Source organism: Lepisosteus platostomus, chromosome 11 (assembly GCF_059453375.1).
Source record: "Lepisosteus platostomus isolate fLepPlt1 chromosome 11, fLepPlt1.hap1, whole genome shotgun sequence".
NCBI classification, from domain to species: domain Eukaryota; kingdom Metazoa; phylum Chordata; class Actinopteri; order Semionotiformes; family Lepisosteidae; genus Lepisosteus; species Lepisosteus platostomus.
Genome location: NC_142621.1, coordinates 26,459,758 through 26,478,840, shown reverse-complemented (window position 1 = coordinate 26,478,840; position 19,083 = coordinate 26,459,758). Strand labels below are relative to the sequence as shown.

The window sequence follows — 19,083 nt, the reverse complement described above, 5'->3', positions numbered from 1 at the left end:
TTGTATGAGAGAATGCTGAAGATGGTTGCCATTTAATTAGCAGAGGCAAGGTCAGTAAAATTACATAGGTAAAATATGGCAAGAAGAAGAGGAGCCAGAGGAGAAAATTAAACACACCACAAAGGATAAAGCCTGAAACTAAATTATACTGAAACTAAATACAAAATAAAGGATTCCTGCAAACCTGCAGGTTAGTGGCATTAATAAACTGTCATAACATACAAAACAAATGAAAAGGAGCATATCTTTTTGGGCAGTCTTAATTTTTCTGAGCTTTAGAGGATTTAGAATTGCAACAGGCATGGTTAACAGGTTCCACGCACACCAACATTATTCACATCACGAAGGGTAATGCTCCTGTATCCTGCATAAACTCATATTGTCTGAAGAAAAATAAAACAAAGGTATGACAATGAATTAAAGGCCTTTCAACGCCTTGTGAGTAAAACACAATGTTACAGTACATGAACATGACAAGTTTAATAAACGCTGAAAGAAGGCGGAGAGCATTACCTATCTGCACACAGTAAACCTGAAAACCACTGTAAACGAATCTGTCGTTGGAAGAAATTATTAGAGACAGAATTTAGTAGGCATACAAGATTCCTGGTTTATGTTAAAAAATAAAGGTCTTTCTCGATGTATCACAGATAGAAACTTCCAAAAGGCAAGCAAAATGAAAAGCTTGCAAAGTCATCAGTCCGTCATTTGTGAAAGAACAATTAACACAGAAGTGTGCAAATAGATTCCATTGTCACAGAAAACGTAACGAAATCGAGCAGCAATACATGCAAAACATAAATAAAAACACAGATTTCATGTAAAGTGCAGGTGTGACCAGTGCATAAACGTCCTAAAACATCCCGGAATTGTGTTTCCCAACGACGATGTAGACCACAGGATGTTCCATAGTGTGCAGCTCTGCGAGAAAACGTGGAAGCCGTTGTCCAGGCTGAAGAAAGGAGAAAAGAAAAGGAAGAATGAAACCCTATTTCTAGGGACTTTTAACACTAGTGCTTAGACCTGAATGCTGGAGCTGTACATTTCAACTAATACCACACACACGTATTCCAAAAATAGAGATGGACGGTACAGAGACCGCAGGAAATCATCAGCTGTACAGATAAAACGTCTGAAGAGGCGCAGTTTGAGGTCAGCACAAGGGAAGAACGTTTACATTATGCCCAAAGACTAATAATTCCTTTTTTGGGACTCCTAAACGTGTAAACAATGCAACTACGGACAAAAAAGTCAGCTCGTCATAATTGCAGAATTACTCCGATAGCTACTCACAATTACAAAAAGGATAGCATCACTATAAATGTAGATAAAGGAGCAAAAATATAGGTATCCACAAGGAACACACAACAACAACAACACAGAAAAAAGAAATACCTGTTGCCTTGGTACAATGAATCCTTGCAGTTGGTATCTGCAGATCTCACTCCTGTCTGTTATGGCTACTGCCACCTGTTGGTAGAAGTGGAAATAAAACGTTGCGCCAGCAACGGTAAAGGTCACATTAAGGGATGTCAATTTTAAATGTTAGTTAAAACTACGTCTAGTGATTTTGTGCACCACTGAGTGCAGATTACAACAAATTTAGGACCACCAAGTCTCAAACATAATGCTTTCACTTAATCTGAGCCCTAGTTTACAACTTCAGATGTTTATGCTTCTATCTGTGAAAATAAGCACTAATTAGCACTGACTGTAACGGACTAACTGCTTATATCTAATATATAAGCGAAATAATACATAGAAAAAGCTTCAGGGTGGATTGCCAATCATTGCCTGTAAATTACCACAACAAACAGGACTGTTGGAAGAACATGTATCATTATTTGGTGCATATAATGCATAATATAATGCACCAAATTAGATCAATGCATTCTTGGGCAGCATAGAAATTGAAATTCACAGGAATGATGTATTCCAAAGGTAATGCAGACAGAGTCAAAGCCTGAACTACCATACCCATGAAAAGTTTTGCAGGCTTAGAAGCATGGCACAGTTCAGATGACAGTAGGACTTAGATACAGTACTTAAGTCTTCAATTGTTTTTGGCATTATGTCTAAATGCTTTACATCAATGTCCATTCACCACTTCAGGCTGGGATGCAAATAAATGCATTTCTTAACAATATCCTGAAATGAGTGGCAAGGTCTTCTAAAGTCAGTATAGGGTTTCATTAATGAATATGAATAAGAGGTGTTTCAATACACCTTTTTTTAAATTAACAAATTAAAATAACATTATGCATTCATTATGTTGAGTATATTTATATTGACATCATTATCTCAAATTCAGTTCACTGAACATAGCACAAAGGCATAACTGAAAAACTGTTAAAAGACAAAAATGGACGACATGATGTGGTGGTAAGGACACTGTGATCTTATAAAGTTGAGCCTGGAACTGTATCTTTCTAGGGGAAAATTCCCCTCTACTTTTCTGGGGCAAAAATCCAAACAAATCCATTGCTATAGCAGTCAGCGATCTGAAATTAGATCTTTGTTTTCAGACCCTATTTCCATATCCCTCATGTGGCATTCCAAAAATACCCATTTACAACTTTACACCTCAATAACACCAAAGAAACACAACACAAGCACAATGGCAGTGAAATTCAGTCTATTGTGTCTGTGGCCCACTGTTCACAAAAGCACCCACTCTGGCGGCTGGAATGGAAAACGAGAAGCAAAGCGTCATTCTTTATTTTCTGAGCCTCTGCTCCTTTCCTGTAACTGTATAATTGTCAGCTGTTACTGTATCGCCAGTCTCAGGTGAGAAGCTGTTATAATAATGGTGAATTATTTACCGGATAAATGATTTCAAAGCAAAGCTCTAAATGAAAGCAAGCCCAAGCATGCATGACAACAAGGCAGTTGCTCAACACAACTGAAAGAAGGAGACTCAAAGCACTTCCTCAAAACCTTCATAATCGCACACAGAGGGGGTTTCAGTGGCATGTTTCTACCATGCGTGTACCTGGAGACATCACACACAACTACAGTAGTCATCAGCTTATTCTGTTATAGAGCCAGATATCCTCAGATCTCTTAAAGCAAGCAAGGATCCAACTAGACAATACTGGGATCGATCCACCACTGCTGATGGTGTGATGCACTCTTCTGGTTCAGAAATTCCAAACCCTTTTCTTCACAGATTTACAAGGTACAACGCTGCAGAAGAAGCCGTATTTTGGATGAGACTTTAAACCAAGGACCGACCCACATTTTGGGCACCACAGATTCATATATTACCATTTACAAATGTGGGGGTTACCCCTCAAGCAAAGGGAGAATCCAGAAAAGGTTTTAACTTCACGGCTTACTGATGTTCCCTCATCTTCCTCTGGATCAAAATCTGAACTACCCTGCTTCTACTCTACAAGTCAGCACTTCAGAGACATCGTTATTGGGACTTCTTGATAAATAACTTCGAGTATGCATCCTCAGACAGAGAAAGAGACTGCATCCATTTTTTTGTGCCAGCACGACGGTACAGAAAATAACAGGTTGTGTCCTAGGCTTAACACAGCTAACTTTTAAACAAATACAATTTTCCCCTAGCAACTGTCATCTATATGCCAGAGAAAGATAGACACCCGGTCACCGTCATTCACATTATCATCGTTCCCTTCCACCTCCAGCAATGTTATTCTCTAATTTATAAAGTATAATAAACAATGTTACATAAACATAAGTTATTTCACAATGGTATCTGTTTCCATTCATGTTTTTATATCTATACTGCATAGTGGATTAAACAATATGTGATGCAACATGTGGACACTAATTTTCATAGCTCTGTCAACGTCAACACAACTCCATCAATATACATTTTATGCCTAATAGTGTATTCCTGTCAGGAATATTCCTGACTTCTGTGTGAGCCTAGTGCTGAGAAAAGCAGCCATTAAACAAGGTTAATTAGTTCTCACTAAAACTTTGATTTTAAGAAATATTGTTCAGACATAATGTGGAGGGTTAGCATTAAATGAGAGAGGCTGTAATAGAATAATGGCTTCACTATAGTTTTGGAGTAGTTTTAATATGCGGAATGGTGCTTTCCTACACAGAACTATGGGAATACCATGCTACAGTATACTTTTTTAAGGAATGTGCTCTGTAGTAATACCATGGACCAATATAATAAAGCACTGTGAAACCTTGTCAGAACCACAGGAAACAGAAGCAAAACGATTTAAAACCAAAGTGCAAGTGCAAAAACCACAATAAATCCGCCAAGGTGAACTTCGTTGAGATTTAACAGGTGAATTACTGAACCTGCACAATGCATTTACACCTTTTCCTCTGTTTGGGCCTCTACAGATAACGTCAATCTGTTAACAGGTCAAGAAGAAAAACGGCCAGGTTCTGATCTGCTGGGGAGGAAATGTGTACCGTCCCTGCGACCTGACAGCACAACACTCTGTCAGCAAGCCCCCAGCCTTATAGCTCTGGTCAGGACAAAGACCTGTAGATGCTAATTGTGTTCGACAGGCACAATCATACAGCAGGCAGGAGATTAGGAGAGTGTTAATTGCGTTCAGTGGCAAAGGGAGTCAGGAGGCAGCCTGGTGTCAGGGGAGTGGGCTGTGTTTGCAGGTGGTCAGGGGTTCCCAGAGGGTGGGAGGGAGCTTCACCACAAAGGATCTCTCTCTGACAGGAGGGCTGATGAGCCATGAAATCCCATCAGCCCATGCAGGGGGCAGTTTGGTATGTAAAGAGCACACTTGTGACTGTTGTTTTGGGTGGTTGTGTTTTGTTTTAATCACAGACCACCAAGGGATCCTCCAAAGCCCAGTGATTCCAAGCTGTCATTTGAGGGTGAAACCACCTGATGCAAAATCATTTTTAACTGGAGACCTTTCTGTTTAATGCATTCTTTTGTGGGTTCTTGTTACATTTACAGGTATTTTGGTCTCATTAACAATAAGACTAGGTGTTAAAGACTTATCAGCATCACTGTGGTTTGCAGCTATTGTGCCCCTCCTTCCTATAGCAAGGATGAACAACTGCATCCTGTTTGATTTACTTAGCTGACCAGTGATTAACTCTTTAACTCACTGCTTAAAGAATTAAGGATCTGCATCAACAAGGACTAGGGAATGGAAAGGAACAAAAATGCCCAGGCTGCACACACACTTGTGATAGAGAAAGAGGATAGATCCCTATATTCAGGACTATGTAAAACCTACTGTTATTTAAGAACCTTACTATTGTGACAGATCTCTTCTTATAGCAACCCTTTGATTAAAAAAATACATTGTAATACATGTATTGACTCTTGGGCTAAAACGTTTTCTTCTATTCTCTCTTTTAAATGCAGAATGCTTTACTCCAGGCTAATAAGATTTTGAATTGGGCACCTAGGAAATGTTAATGGTTTTCATCAGGTTCTGGACAATGTAAGGAAAGTCACGAATATGAGGAAATCATTTGGCCCACCCAGAGCATTTATTTGCTTAGCAGCCTCATTAATCTGGCAGGGCAGCCTGTTCCAGAGAAAGAGTATTCCCAGCACTCCAGTAACACGTCTCATGTTTTCCTAAATATCTAGTTTTCAATCAGGCTAAAAACTACAAAGGTAAAACATTTGTATTTGAAACTATTAATCCAAATAAGAGGGACCCTTTTTTGTTTTTCAAAATGCTTTTCATTTTCTCCTTATAACACTTAAGTTTCTGTGCCAGGGTAGCACAATTCCAGCCTTGAAGGTTTGAAATGTCTAAAGGCTTTCATTTCCCAACTAGCAAATTGCCATAATTATTTGCCTAAACAAACCAGATTAACCCCTGTGCCCAGGTGTTTCGGTGGTGATTTAAAGAGACCTACTGAAAAAGAACAGGTGGACTGTGGATCTCCAGCTAGTAGTTGTGCACCCTAGCACTACACCATTACTCACAATATGCCTGGTTGAGCTTCAGTGTAGAGTTATAACATCAAGAGGCACAACTGACTTGATCTTATCAACTTATCAAGAAGGCTGGCTCTGTGTTGGGGATGAGCCTTGACCCCATGGAGGTGGTGGCTGAGAGGAGAATGCTGACCAAGCTCACAGCCATCATGAACGACGCCTCTCATCCGCTTCATGGGACTGTTATTAAAAGCGGAGTACTTTTAGCAACAGACTGCTCCAGCTACGGTGTTCAAGGGAAAGTTTCCGCAGGTCGGCGGCTGTCAGGGTGTATAACGCTGCCCTAGGCTAGGACTGTTAGCCCTTCATTTGCTCGTCTATGGACAGCATGTTTGCTCCATTGTACTTTTTGGACAATCAGTCTGTATAAACCTATGCACATTTTGCACATATTTTATTGTTTTTACAGTGACTATGATCATCACATTTTGCACACACCTATGTATTTATTTTTTATTTATTGATTTTGTTGTCTTTTGTTTTATAACTATTCTGATGTCTGTTTTTGCTTGTCTTGGGCTGGACTGCTGTAACACATCAATTTGCCTTTGGGTTCAATAAAGTCATATCTATCTATCTTCACCACATGTCATCTCCAGGAAAAATGCTGGAAACGACAAACCTCTGTATATGTCTTCATGTCACAGAAACCGTTGACTTCAACACTAAAGCACTGTGAATGAGGCTCCTGAATTACCAAACTTTATCATGACTTTAACATTTAAAATAATTACAGTGAATAAAGCTAAAAAAACTTCAGTTACTCATACCTGAAGAATGAGTAACTTTTTCTAAATTAGCATGTAACAAACACTGACGTCTAATAGGATTTAAAAGGTGGGGTATGTCATTGTATAAACACTAAAACCACAAAACATGACAAATATAATGTAATGGTACCTAGTACTTCATTAATGTATTGTATGTGTGACCTGCTTGAAGCACATCAATCAAATCTAGCCCACTACAGTAATGAATCTGACACCACTGGGTTGTTGTCTTTGTAATATTCATTTGTCATGTTCATGGCTTTTGTTGTAGATAACGACTGTATATATTTTTTTGGAATGTACACTTTCATGTTAAAGTTATTGCAAAAATTCTGTATTAAGTAAAATGACAATTTATGGATTTACAAATTATGCTGTTTAATATTTGTAACCAATTGGGTTGATCAACAGGGTGTCTACTGTTAAGCCTCGGGATACAGGAGTGTTGGTGCTGTTGAAAGCAAAATGAGCTGAAGACAATGCTTTGCTCCAGCTCCTGGTGGTGTGTTGTGGGATTTTGTCCCATTCCTCACATAATACCTGGAAAAGCATGTGCCCGTTCATTGATCTCTGTTGCCCTGGATGCTAAAGTCATCCCACAGATGTTCCATGGGGATCCATGGGTCTGGGGAGAAAGGCATCCACAGAATAACAGTCCAATTCCCAGCACTTGAGAAAACAGACGCTCCCTGAGCAGCACGAGGACATGACATTCCAGCAGGACAACAGATCGCATCAGATTGAGGTCACTGGAGGGGAAGCAAGTGTGATGCCAGGACTTCATCAATGCTGTATCATGTCCATGTAGTCAAGCTGGCATCAGTTCCTACAAGTGGAGTTCTGTAGTGACTAGACACTCCTCTCCAGACCAGCACAGTTGATAGTGATGAGCAACTCTTGGCAAGATGTGTGACTCGTAGTCTGCATGATGGTAGCCTATCACTGTATGGACTTCATTTCACTGTAAGATCTTGCCAGGTTAGATACCTTTTGTTTACTTACAGTTTAAAATGCACTTACTTAATCCATCTCCCAATATACTGCTGACACAAAGGTGCCTCTGTACTTCGCCATTATGCCCAGCTTGTCAATAAATTTCATAAGCTAGACACAGTGGTTCTTTTATATATGTTTTTTTCAGATAGAGACAACTTAATGGTTATGCAGCAGTCACCATGATTCAACTGTGTTCACGGTTACTCATGATCACTGAAGTCGATAATACAAAAGATTTATTCAATATCCAAATTCTATACACTTTTTCTAAAACATGCAATTTATCATATTTGTCTTTTGATGTGCAGTATACAGTATATCACTAAGTGCAATCTGAACTTCATTGCACAATGTGACTAATTTGTATATTTTTTGTCTACATTGGTTCTCATAGAATAGAACTTTTTGCTTTTTTAAAACTGAGCTCCAGAACTTTTTTTTGTTTTTATTGTTCCTTTTTGTAAAACAAAATTAAATAGTGCTCAAAAGGCAATACAATCCTAATGGACTATGGCACATGACAAAAGGTGATTTATATAACTACAGATGCAGCCATTCAAAATGAGCGGGGTACGCTGCGGTACAACGCGGTAGGCATATCGCATCAAATACCGTCATAACACGTCATTTCGCGTCATACCGCCCTTTACCGTATGCAAATTATAATATGTTAATAGTATCCAGAATCACCTTGTAAAACTGGCAGGTGGAGCTAATAAAACTTTCATGTACAGCATTTGAGTTGTCACCAGAAAAAAACTGGCTTCGAATCCTGCTCACTGCTGAAGGACAATCTTTACTCAGTTAAGAATTTAAGTTGTATACTCTTTAGACTTTCAAATATAAACTGTGTATTACAGCATGTTAATCATTAGACATTAAAAAGTTGGTATATTTTATGAAAGCAAGATTGGTCAGTTGGACAAGAGTACGCAGCCTACCACCTTTATAATAAATTATTTTAATTATGCAGAAATATTTTATTAATCAAAGTCTTTACCAAGATATTACTAATAGTATTAATAATGAATGACTTCGGACAAGCTTTAAACTCAAAGTATTACCCTGGTCCACATTCTTTGTAATTGTCTTTGTAAACGAAAAGACTTTATTTTTTCATTGACAAAAAGTAGCACCACAGCATTTCGTTGATCCGATCACACATTCGTTTTCAATCATACAAAGTCTTGAGAATCACCGATTCACTATGCCTTTCACGTGCTCATAAAAGATACTAATTTAGGAACATAAACAGATCACTGTATGTAAACTATACTGTATATGACTGGTCTTGGTAGTTTAAAGAACAAATACACACCAGTATTCCATTTCTCCCTAAACATTTTAAGCATCAAAGTCTTACATGTGGTTATTTCAGAAACGGTTTTATGTGCTGCTTCTGACCATATTATTGTAGTTTTATATACTTTGTGAAAATTGATCGTTTTAACCTTTTCTGCGAATAAGCTCGTTATCTGAGTACACAAAAGCATACTTTTAGAATTTGATCAATAGGGAATCGAATATGGAATCGCATATCTAAATAAATTAATAACGATATAATTATATTAATGTACTGTTGCACAAAAAGTAGTATAAGACTTTCCATTGATATCTGTATTGCTGTTACACTGCATGACCTGTCACTTTCTGTGGTGTGATGGCTTAAGTGACTGACTTATAAGGCTGAGGTTGGAGGTATGATCCCAGCTGTCAACATGAATTTTCTTTTAACAAATAAACATTTCTTTGGAAAACTAAAATAGCAAATATTATTGTCATTATATTGAATTTTTTTATATTTCTAAATATCACAACATGTTCATACTGTACAGTATGTACACAGTGGTACTGCAGGGTGTAGGGCGCAAACCCACGTAATTTTAAAGACCTCTACTTGTGAAACTTTTCACAGCCTGTACATAAAGCTATATACACAATACTGCTGACAGCAGGAAAATTCCTATTCTTTACTCAGCAGCTTATTAAAAACAGCACCCACGTTGTTCAAGACGATTTTTTTTTACACAGAAGACTGACAGAGGTTCACGTTGTGATCTATTTTTCTAAGAAAACATGTGTCAGTCTGTCCGTGGGGGGAAAGTGGAATGTCTTTCATTGGAAGACTTGCCCTATTCTACCTTGAAAATGAATAAGTTGAGAAAAGACTTGTGAAACCAGTTTGTTAACAAACAATGTAGACACAGAGACTCAGACTGTGGATTGAAATTTGGCACAGCCAGCACAGAGAGACAGACAGAGATAGAGACAGAGACAATATAGTGCCCATAATATTTGATATTTTAGTTTTTCATAAATGTTTATTTGTTAAAAGAAAATTCACGGCAACAGCTGGATTTGAACACTCACCCTCAGGCTTATAAGCCAGTCACTTCAGCCATCACGCAACAGAAACAGACACATATCACGTACTGAAACAGCCATACACATATCAATAGAAAGTCTTATACTACTGTTTGTGCAACAGTACATGAATATAGTTATATTATTATTAATTTCTTTAGCTAGCTATCCGATTTCATATTATATTCCCTATTAATCAAATTCTAAAAGTATGCTTTTGTTTACTCCGAAACGAGCGTATTCTCAGAAAAGGTTAAAACAATCCATTTTCACAAAGTACATAAACACACAGCAATATGGTCAGAAGGAGGACGTAAAAACATTTCCGAAATAACCACATGTAAGACTTTGATGCTTAAAATGTTTAGGGAGAAATGGAATACTGGTGTGTATTTTTTCTTTAAACTACCAATACCAGCAATATACAGTTTACATAATATGTTTATGTTACTAAATTAATATCGTTTATGACATTCAGATGCGTTATGCTCCTATTCTTTTTATGCTCAGCTACTAAAATTTCCCTTTAGTTGTAAAATTCCATATAAATATTCAATACTAAGCGGATTGAAACGTGCACAGTAAAGAGATTTAATGATTAAATCTTTTCACTACCGACCAATGCACCACGAGTGCCCCTGTCATCATTTTGGCCAGCCAATCACGTACCGCGGTACGGCGCGGGGGCTTGTGCATAGTTGCGTGCGGTATGGGGTTTGTACCGCGAACTTTGAATGGCTGCATCTGTATTCAATTAGTTTTTCATTTTGAAATGTAAAATTGTTACTTTGAAATTAAGACACCAGCCAAATGAAGTCAAATCACATCATGGGTCTCAGAGAATCTAAGCAATAGTTTTAAGTCTTTCTGTCATTACTATCGTTAATGTGTTTTGCTGTAGTTAAACATTGTTTTCATGTCTTGTGACTTACTGCCACCTGCTGGCAAAACCTGCGCTGGAAAGGTTGGATCTTCCCCACTCAGCCAGGTTCACTCCTGTTGTGTGATACAGCTCAGGCATTTTTAGAGATCTCTTTAAATCAACTAAAATAAACTAAATTGAACTAAAAATGAATGAAATATTGAAATTGAATTAAACTAGAAATAATTAGTTCAATTAAGCATGTTTCATTTGGCTATTATGATGTATTATTGTATTGTTCAGAAAAAGTCTATGAAAGTAGCTGTCCTGTCATTTGCTAATGTTACTGTTAAAATGGAAGTTAATGCCATTTCAGGGAGCCTTGCTCTTAGGTACAAAAATGAACATTTAATTTCACTGAAAAACAAAAATTCACGGAGGAGACATTCCACATAAAGTGATCATCTTTTTCTTTTCTCATTCACTGGAGGGAAAAAGGCACTATATACATAAACCGTTAAATAAACATGATTTTATTTTCTAAAGAAAGATTTTTGTGCATACAGTAATGTACTGGAAGTAGTTCAGGTGGGTAACTGCGTCAGCATGCGTAGGCTGCAAAGGAACAAGTAATAGGTTTATTCCATGCTGAAAAGAGAAGAAAGAAAACAACATTTTGGCCGTGGAGCCTTCTTCAGGTGCTACCTGCTCACACCTGAAGTCACACCTAAAGAAGGCTTCAAGGTCGAAATGTTGTTTTCTTTCTTCTCTTTTCAGCATGGAATAAACCTATTACTTGTCCCAGTAATGCACTTGTTCATTACGGAAACCAATTTGATTTCTGTCTCTTACTTAATCACAGATGGGAAATTTGCTTTGCAGGCTGGTAAAGACATAACACATAATACATTTATAGACACAACACATTACCCAAGACATTTAAACACTATATATTTAACTGATGTACGGTGAGAAAGAAAACCAATATACAGTGTAGTTCATAAGTATTTGGACAGTGACACACTTTTTGCTGTTTTGGCTCTTTTCCAGCACATTGGATTTGAAATGAAACAATAACTATGAGGTTATAACCCTTTCTTTGAGGACGTCAGGATATCGGCGTCCACATCATAGTTGGGATGTTTGTTCCAGGCCCCAAACCCTTTGAATAAAAATATGCATTTCCCTGTTTGGTAGATTATTTAAACCTCTTATATTTTTTTAAAAATCCAAATAGTTTTCCTAGTTCGTGTTTCACTACTCAATCTTATGAAGTGCACTAGGTCAGTAGCTTTGAGGATTTTGAATGCTTACAGTAAATCAGGTCTTGCTATAACTATGAATAGAATAATGAAGGCTAAGAATGTCTTATTTTTTTAATGGTGTAGTACACCAATAAGATATTTACAGACAACATTAAAACTAACATACCATTTTGTGATTTAGTTGAAAAGTGTCTGGTCATGGATGTGGTAGTGTGCTCACCTATTTGAATAACACAACTTTATACAAAAACATGAATGCAATTATTTTTATTTCAGAAACAGTAGTTCCCATCATTAAAACTCCTTTTTTGATTCCCCTCCATGTTAAACATGTTTGATGGTGGCAGATGGATTATTACAGAAAGGCTCTGGATAAAGCAGTCGACATCTTCGACAGCAAAGATGGTTTTTTTGGCATCTTCCTGGAGTTTGGAATTCCAGGGATCCCTGGAAACACAGAGTGGTTTGACATGTCACTGTTCCAGTTTCTTTATTCCATGGCAGCAGGTCAGATAGACTTTGGATACAGTTCTACCCAGAGGCATCTTAACGTCAGGTTTATTCAATAAGAAGCTATTTGATTAAAGGTGTGTGATAATTTGGCTATTAGACAACTGTTTTTCAGTCATTTCAATCACATTCATAACTATTATTCCTGTCATCTTCTATTGGACTATTCACCCCTGATCTGTACTATTACCTGTCCCTTAACCAGTTCAATACACAAATTTCCCTAAATGCCTATTGCCTTTAATTTAAGAAGAACATTACCAAAAGCATCTTTAAAATCTAATCATATCATTTTGTACGTTCTGTGTGTTTAGTGCTGTGACTTGTTTGAAGAATTTTAACAAGTTGGTAAAGGAAGAATGACCTTTTCTAAAACCATATTGACTACTGCTAGGGTCTTATTTTCATATGAGCGATCCTGTTGTTTAGTTCTAAAGTGGTTTTCATAACTTTACTTGTAAAAGAAGATGTATTAGCTTATATCTTGTCATATAAGTCACATTTAGTCATATTTACTAAACCGAGAGATACTGTAGAAGGGAATGAGGGAGGGCACTGAAAATGGAGAAAATAGAGTACCGTTGAAGAGGACTGCCAAAGATTGATGCACTGGACAATGGACTATTTAGAAGAAGAGAGATCAGGGAAGAGTAGAGGTGCACAGTTAACCACTTGATCAGAGTGGAGTTTGGAGTTCTGCCTCACCATTCCTATGGAGGTAGCAGTGTCAATAAAAAGTGACGTTTGCAGAAGTTTAAGGCCAATTTGTATAAAAATCAGTTTGTTTTTTAAAGGATTCTAAATTTAGATGAATTCCCCCATTCTACATAAATTCCATCCAATGTCTAATTCTGAACCACACTTGTCACTAATGTGCTACACAAAATAAAATCACAGTCACAAACTAAATACTCACCATCTGGAGTGTTCTGAGGCTTGTTCCTACTGAATCTGTCCAAACTAAAAACTTCTTTTTTGAAGAACTACAGTATGAGCACACAAAGAAAACAATTTAGGAATATTTCTTCCACAGGTATTATACTTGAACTGTTACGTACTGTATTGATCTTGATAAATTTGTAGTCATTATTCACACAGAACATTCAGCATTGGCCACCATAGCAGTTGCTATTCTTGTTTATTGCAATTAATAGGAATGTCTTCTAGAATGTTATTTGATGTACAAATGAGCATTCTATTCAAATAATTTCTGTAGTGTTAATATTAAAAATACAATAATGCCCAAATTAATTAATAATTTAAGTTTGGGTATCTAATCCATACCTTGTGTTTTTGAGGCTCGGTGTACTCATCAGGCACTTTAAATGGTCCAAAGCTTTCACAGCTCCCGCGTCCACTGGATGTTCCCTGGGCTCTTAAGTTTTCCAAAGATGGATTTGTTTCATTCTGAATTCTGACGTCTTTTGACCTATTACCCATGATCTTATGCTTTAGCATGGAGCCAAACTTTTTCAAAGGATGTTTCTTGACTTTCTGGCTCACATTCACATCTTCATCCGGCGTATTAACTGCAAAGGGGATGTTGCTGTGCGAGAGAAGCCCTTTGCTCTCAGATGTTTTGGTCAGTTGCACTGGGGTCATGTAATGTTTTGCTATGTCAATGCGCAGACCACTCTTGCTTTGGGCTGGACTGAGATTTTTGTCCTTATTAAGGCTGGGATTGTACACATACCAAGATGAGTGTCCGGGCAACTCCTGTCACAAAAAAAAACAAAAAGTTACAGTTCAGTGATTGTTGTTTCATTTTTAAAAGTAAATCAAAACAAGTAACACTTCTCTTACGGAAAAGAAGATAAGGATTATGGGGTGTGTATATGTTTTTAGCACTGACGTTAACACTAGAATAAAGGCAGACAATGAAATATAAAATAAGAAATCAATGTGAATGTTTAAAATTGCATGTATAGAAAATAATGCATCTCAATTTTTTTTTATGATGCAGATATCAGTTTGGAAATGTAGACAATACTGTGAGCAAGTCTCTCCATAGTAGCATTAACTCACCTGATTGCTCTTGTACTAATTGAGTGATAAAGCTGACATCCACAGACAGGTGAGTTTAGTACGTATGCTATGAACTGACAATAGGGATATTTCTGAGATGTTATACAGTATTAGGGAAAACAAATCTGGATTTGTAGTTTTATTGTAAAGGAAAATGCACAACAAAACTATCATCATATTTACAAAATAAGAGTTCCATTTTCCAGTACTTTCTACACAAATGTCTGTTAATTAGGTACAGAACAGGTCCATCCTACTTTGATAAGAGACATTTTTACAGGTTTGGAACTGTTGGTCATACCTCATCAACCACATCATGCGAAGACGACTCCAGAAGTCGTGTTTTCATACAGTCTGGCCTCGAGGAGCTCTTCATAGTTTTCTTAACTGTCTTCCCTGAAGCCTTACACTGCTGTACTCCTTCTACATCCTGGACTCCTTGAGCCAAATAATCTCCAGGCTTCTCTGGGGTCTCAGAAGCAGAACAACCTTTTTTCTTATTAGAACAAGGTGTCACACCAACAGCTTCTCCTATGGAACGTGATGAGCAGGGCTTATCCATAGTGTCTTCTGGCTGGAAACTGTTTTCAAACCCACTTGGAACTGTTGGAGAAAAGCCCTTTGGAGACTTTTTCATAGAAGACTGTAGTTTTTTACTTCTGACTGTAGTTACGTTTGTGTCCACAATTTTGTCCTGTGTGGACTTACTGGTTTTCTGAGAAATGAGAGATTGTGAAGATGGAATTGAACACCCGCTTCGTAAACCATAATTTGCAATAGTTTCTTTAGCCACACAACAGGCCATTTCCTTGATCATTTCTGGATTCTGTGAGGCAATTCCTACTTGTAATACTTTCTTGCTGCCAATGGATTCCATCAGTTTGCTGTAAACAGAGCTAACGGTTTTCTTGATGGCTTGCTGTAATGGAAGATGTTCTTCAGCCTTTGGTTCACTGATGGTTAGAGTGGAAACCTTTGTCAATTCCTTCAGCGCATCTTTGGTGAGTTTCAGTGCCAGGTCCCTGACCTGAGACTCGGACAGCTCTTCCAGTTCCCCAGAATAATTTTCTGGGTTGGGGAATCCAGGGCGAATTTTCAAAAGCAGTTTTGCCATGATATTTTTCACTGCATCTGTTTGACACATAACAGGTGAAGGTTCTAACTGGTCCATTTTGGTGCACATGAGCTGCTCAGTGCTCAGGGTTTCCATATCAATGGCAGCTTGAGGAGCATCTGAAGACTCGATATCTGAATGTTGGAACTTCATAATTTCTCTCACAAGAGAATCAACTATCTTTTGGGCCAGGGCCTCACTCTTGGCTGCTACTGCTTGTTGTAAGTTGTCTTTGGAACCAGCACTCTGCAGCAGTTCTCTGTAAATACAGCTGGCCACTTGTTTGACAGAAACCAGCTCACATTGGATATTGCTTCCCATTGTTGGATTACATTCTGAGGTATCTGGGGCAGTAAATAGTTTCTTCAGCACATTGTCAATAATGCCCACAGCAAATTCACTGAGCTCCCAACAAGATAAACTATCCATAATCTGTTCTTGTTTCTTCTCCCTCTTTGGAGAAATAGGATGAATTCTTAAGAGCAGTTTAGTTACAATTTTTTTCACAATATCTGAATATGGTAGGGGAATATCAGAAAGTGGTTGAATATCAGAAGCGGGCTCTGGAGGTGACATTCCCTTTTCTTGGCAACCAAGGTTAAAGGTGTCATTTTCACTGCTGTTCACATCATTAGTGGCTTCGTTCGTAATGAAGGAAGGAGAAGGATCTAAGGCTGAAGACTCAGCTGTTGAAAAGTATGGCTTTGAGAGCTCTTTAACCAAAGATACAATAATGGCATTGGACACTTCGTGATTTTTGGACATTATTGCATCGTATAATGCAATAAGGGAGCCACTTTCTTGCAGCAAGTCATTATACACTTTTTCAATCATTTGGTCTGTATCCAAAGGCTGAATAAAGATGCATCTGTCATGGTCAGGTGTGCCTATAGTAATTCCTGGAACAGCTGATAACTGCATGATCACAGATTCAGTAATACTTATAACCATTTCACTCAGGGTTTGCAGAGGTCTCTTCAGATCTTCAGCACTGGACTCAGGGCAGGAACAGTTAAGCTGAATTTTCTTTAGCAGATTATCTGTGACTCCATGTACTATTTCAGAAGAAACAAGGGAAACTTCAGAAGACTGTGCTATGGGTGTTGCCTCTTTGTTGTGCTCACTACCGATTCTAATATCACTCATCAGCTCATCAACCTTCACATCATGCGAAGAGGACTCCAGAGGTTGTGTTTTCATACAGTCTGGGCTTGAGGAGCTCTTCTTAGTCTTCTTAACTGTCTTCCCTGATGCCTTACACTGCTGTACTCCTTCTAGACCCTGGACTCTTTGAACCAGATAATCTCCAGGCTTCTCTGGGGTCTCAGAAGCTAAGCAATCTTTTTTCTTATTAGAACAAGGTGTCACACCAACAGCTTCTCCTAGGGAACGTGATGAGCAGGGCTTATCCATAGTGTCTTCTGGCTGGAAACTGTTTTCAAACCCACTTGGAACTGTTGGAGAAAAGCCTTTTGGAGACTTTGTCATAGGAGACTGCAGTTTTTTACTTCTGACTGTTCGACCAATAACAGGTGAAGGTTCTAACTGGTCCATTTTGGTGCACATGAGCTGCTCAGTGCTCCGGGTTTCCATATCAATGGCAGCTTGAGGAGTACTGGACTCAGGGCTGGAACAGTTTAGCTGAATTTTCTTTAGCAGATTATCTGTGACTCCATGTACTATTTCAGAAGAAACAAGAGAAACTTCAGAAGACTGAGCACTGGGTGTTGCCTTTTTGTTGTGCTCACTAGCGATTCTAATATAACTCATCAGCTCATCAACCTTCACATCATGCGACGAGGACTCCAGAAGTTGTGTTTTCATACAGTCTGGGCTTGAGGAGCTCTTCTTAGTCTTCTTTACTGTCTTCCCTGAAGCCTTACAATGCTGTACTCCTTCTAGACCCTGGACTCCTTGAACCAGATAATCTCCAGGCTTCTCAGGGGTCTCAGAAGCTAAGCAATCTTTTCTCTTATTAGAACAAGGTGTCACACCAACAGCTTCTCCTAGGGAACGTGATGAGCAGGGCTTATCCATAGTGTCTTCTGGCTGGAAACTGTTATCAAACCCACTTGGAACTGTTGGAAAAAATCCTTTTGGAGACTTTGTCATAGAAGACTGCAGTTTTTTACTTCTGACTGTTCGACCAATAACAGGTGAAGATTCTAACTGGTCCATTTTGGTGCACATGAGCTGCTCAGTGCTCCGGGATTCCATATCAATGGCAGCTTGAGGAGTACTGGACTCAGGGCTGGAACAGTTTAGCTGAATTTTCTTTAGCAGACTATCTGTGACTCCATGTACTATTTCAGAAGAAACAAGGGAAACTTCAGAAGACTGAGCTCTGGGTGTTGCCTCTTTGTTGTGCTCACTACCGATTCTAATATAACTCATCAGCTCATCAACCTTCACATCATGCGAAGAGGACTCCAGAGGTTGTGTTTTCATACAGTCTGGGCTTGAGGAGCTCTTCTTAGTCTTCTTAAATGTCTTCCCTGAAGCCTTACAATGCTGTACTCCTTCTAGACCCTGGACTCTTTGAACCAGATAATCTCCAGGCTTCTCTGGGGTCTCAGAAGCTAAGCAATCTTTTTTCTTATTAGAACAAGGTGTCACACCAACAGCTTCTCCTAGGGAACGTGATGAGCAGGGCTTATCCATAGTGTCTTCTGGCTGGAAACTGTTTTCAAACCCACTTGGAACTGTTGGAGAAAAGCCTTTTGGAGACTTTGTCATAGGAGACTGCAGTTTTTTACTTCTGACTGTTCGACCAATAACAGGTGAAGGTTCTAACTGGTCCATTTTGGTGCACATGAGCTGCTCAGTGCTCCGGGATTCCATATCAATGGCAGCTTGAGGAGTACTGGACTCAGGGCTGGAACAGTTTAGCTGAATTTTCTTTAGCAGATTATCTGTGACTCCATGTACTATTTCAGAAGAAACAAGGGAAACTTCAGAAGACTGAGCTCTGGGTGTTGCCTCTTTGTTGTGCTCACTACCGATTCTAATATAACTCATCAGCTCATCAACCTTCAAATCATGCGTAGAGGACTCCAGAGGTTGTGTTTTCATACAGTCTGGGCTTGAAGAGCTCTTCTTAGTCTTCTTAAATGTCTTCCCTGAAGCCTTACAATGCTGTACTCCTTCTAGACCCTGGACTCTTTGAACCAGATAATCTCCAGGCTTCTCTGGGGTCTCAGAAGCTAAGCAATCTTTTTTCTTATTAGAACAAGGTGTCACACCAACAGCTT

General features: G+C 38.5%; 1 protein-coding gene and 1 long non-coding RNA gene across 2 annotated transcripts; both read right to left on the bottom strand.

Annotated features, from left to right (window-relative positions):
* On the bottom strand, positions 1 to 1,472 carry LOC148652291 (uncharacterized). Its single transcript, XR_015925273.1, has 2 exons — positions 1,396 to 1,472; positions 1 to 952 (listed from the first exon to the last, which is right to left on the bottom strand). It is a non-coding gene; the product is annotated as an uncharacterized LOC148652291 (long non-coding RNA).
* A 10,963-nt stretch (positions 1,473 to 12,435) lies between these two features.
* Positions 12,436 to 16,639, bottom strand: LOC148652290 (uncharacterized). Its single transcript, XM_088598941.1, has 4 exons — positions 15,020 to 16,639; positions 13,978 to 14,409; positions 13,610 to 13,676; positions 12,436 to 12,630 (listed from the first exon to the last, which is right to left on the bottom strand). The coding sequence occupies exons 1-4, from the start codon at positions 16,595 to 16,597 to the stop codon at positions 12,539 to 12,541; spliced, it is 2,169 nt and encodes a 722-aa protein (XP_088455067.1). The 5' UTR covers positions 16,598 to 16,639; the 3' UTR covers positions 12,436 to 12,538.
* Between the last annotated feature and the right edge of the window lie 2,444 nt (positions 16,640 to 19,083).

Coding starts and splice junctions, on each gene's coding strand:
- LOC148652290 (XM_088598941.1), bottom strand. CDS start 16,597: ATGTCCAAAAATCACGAAGTGTCCAATGCCATTATTGTATCTTTGGTT. Junction 14,410..15,019: donor CGCATGATGTGGTTGATGAG/GTATGACCAACA, acceptor TTTTTGTGACAG/GAGTTGCCCGGACACTCATC. Junction 12,631..13,609: donor GCCTCAGAACACTCCAGATG/GTGAGTATTTAG, acceptor CTGTGTTTCCAG/GGATCCCTGGAATTCCAAAC.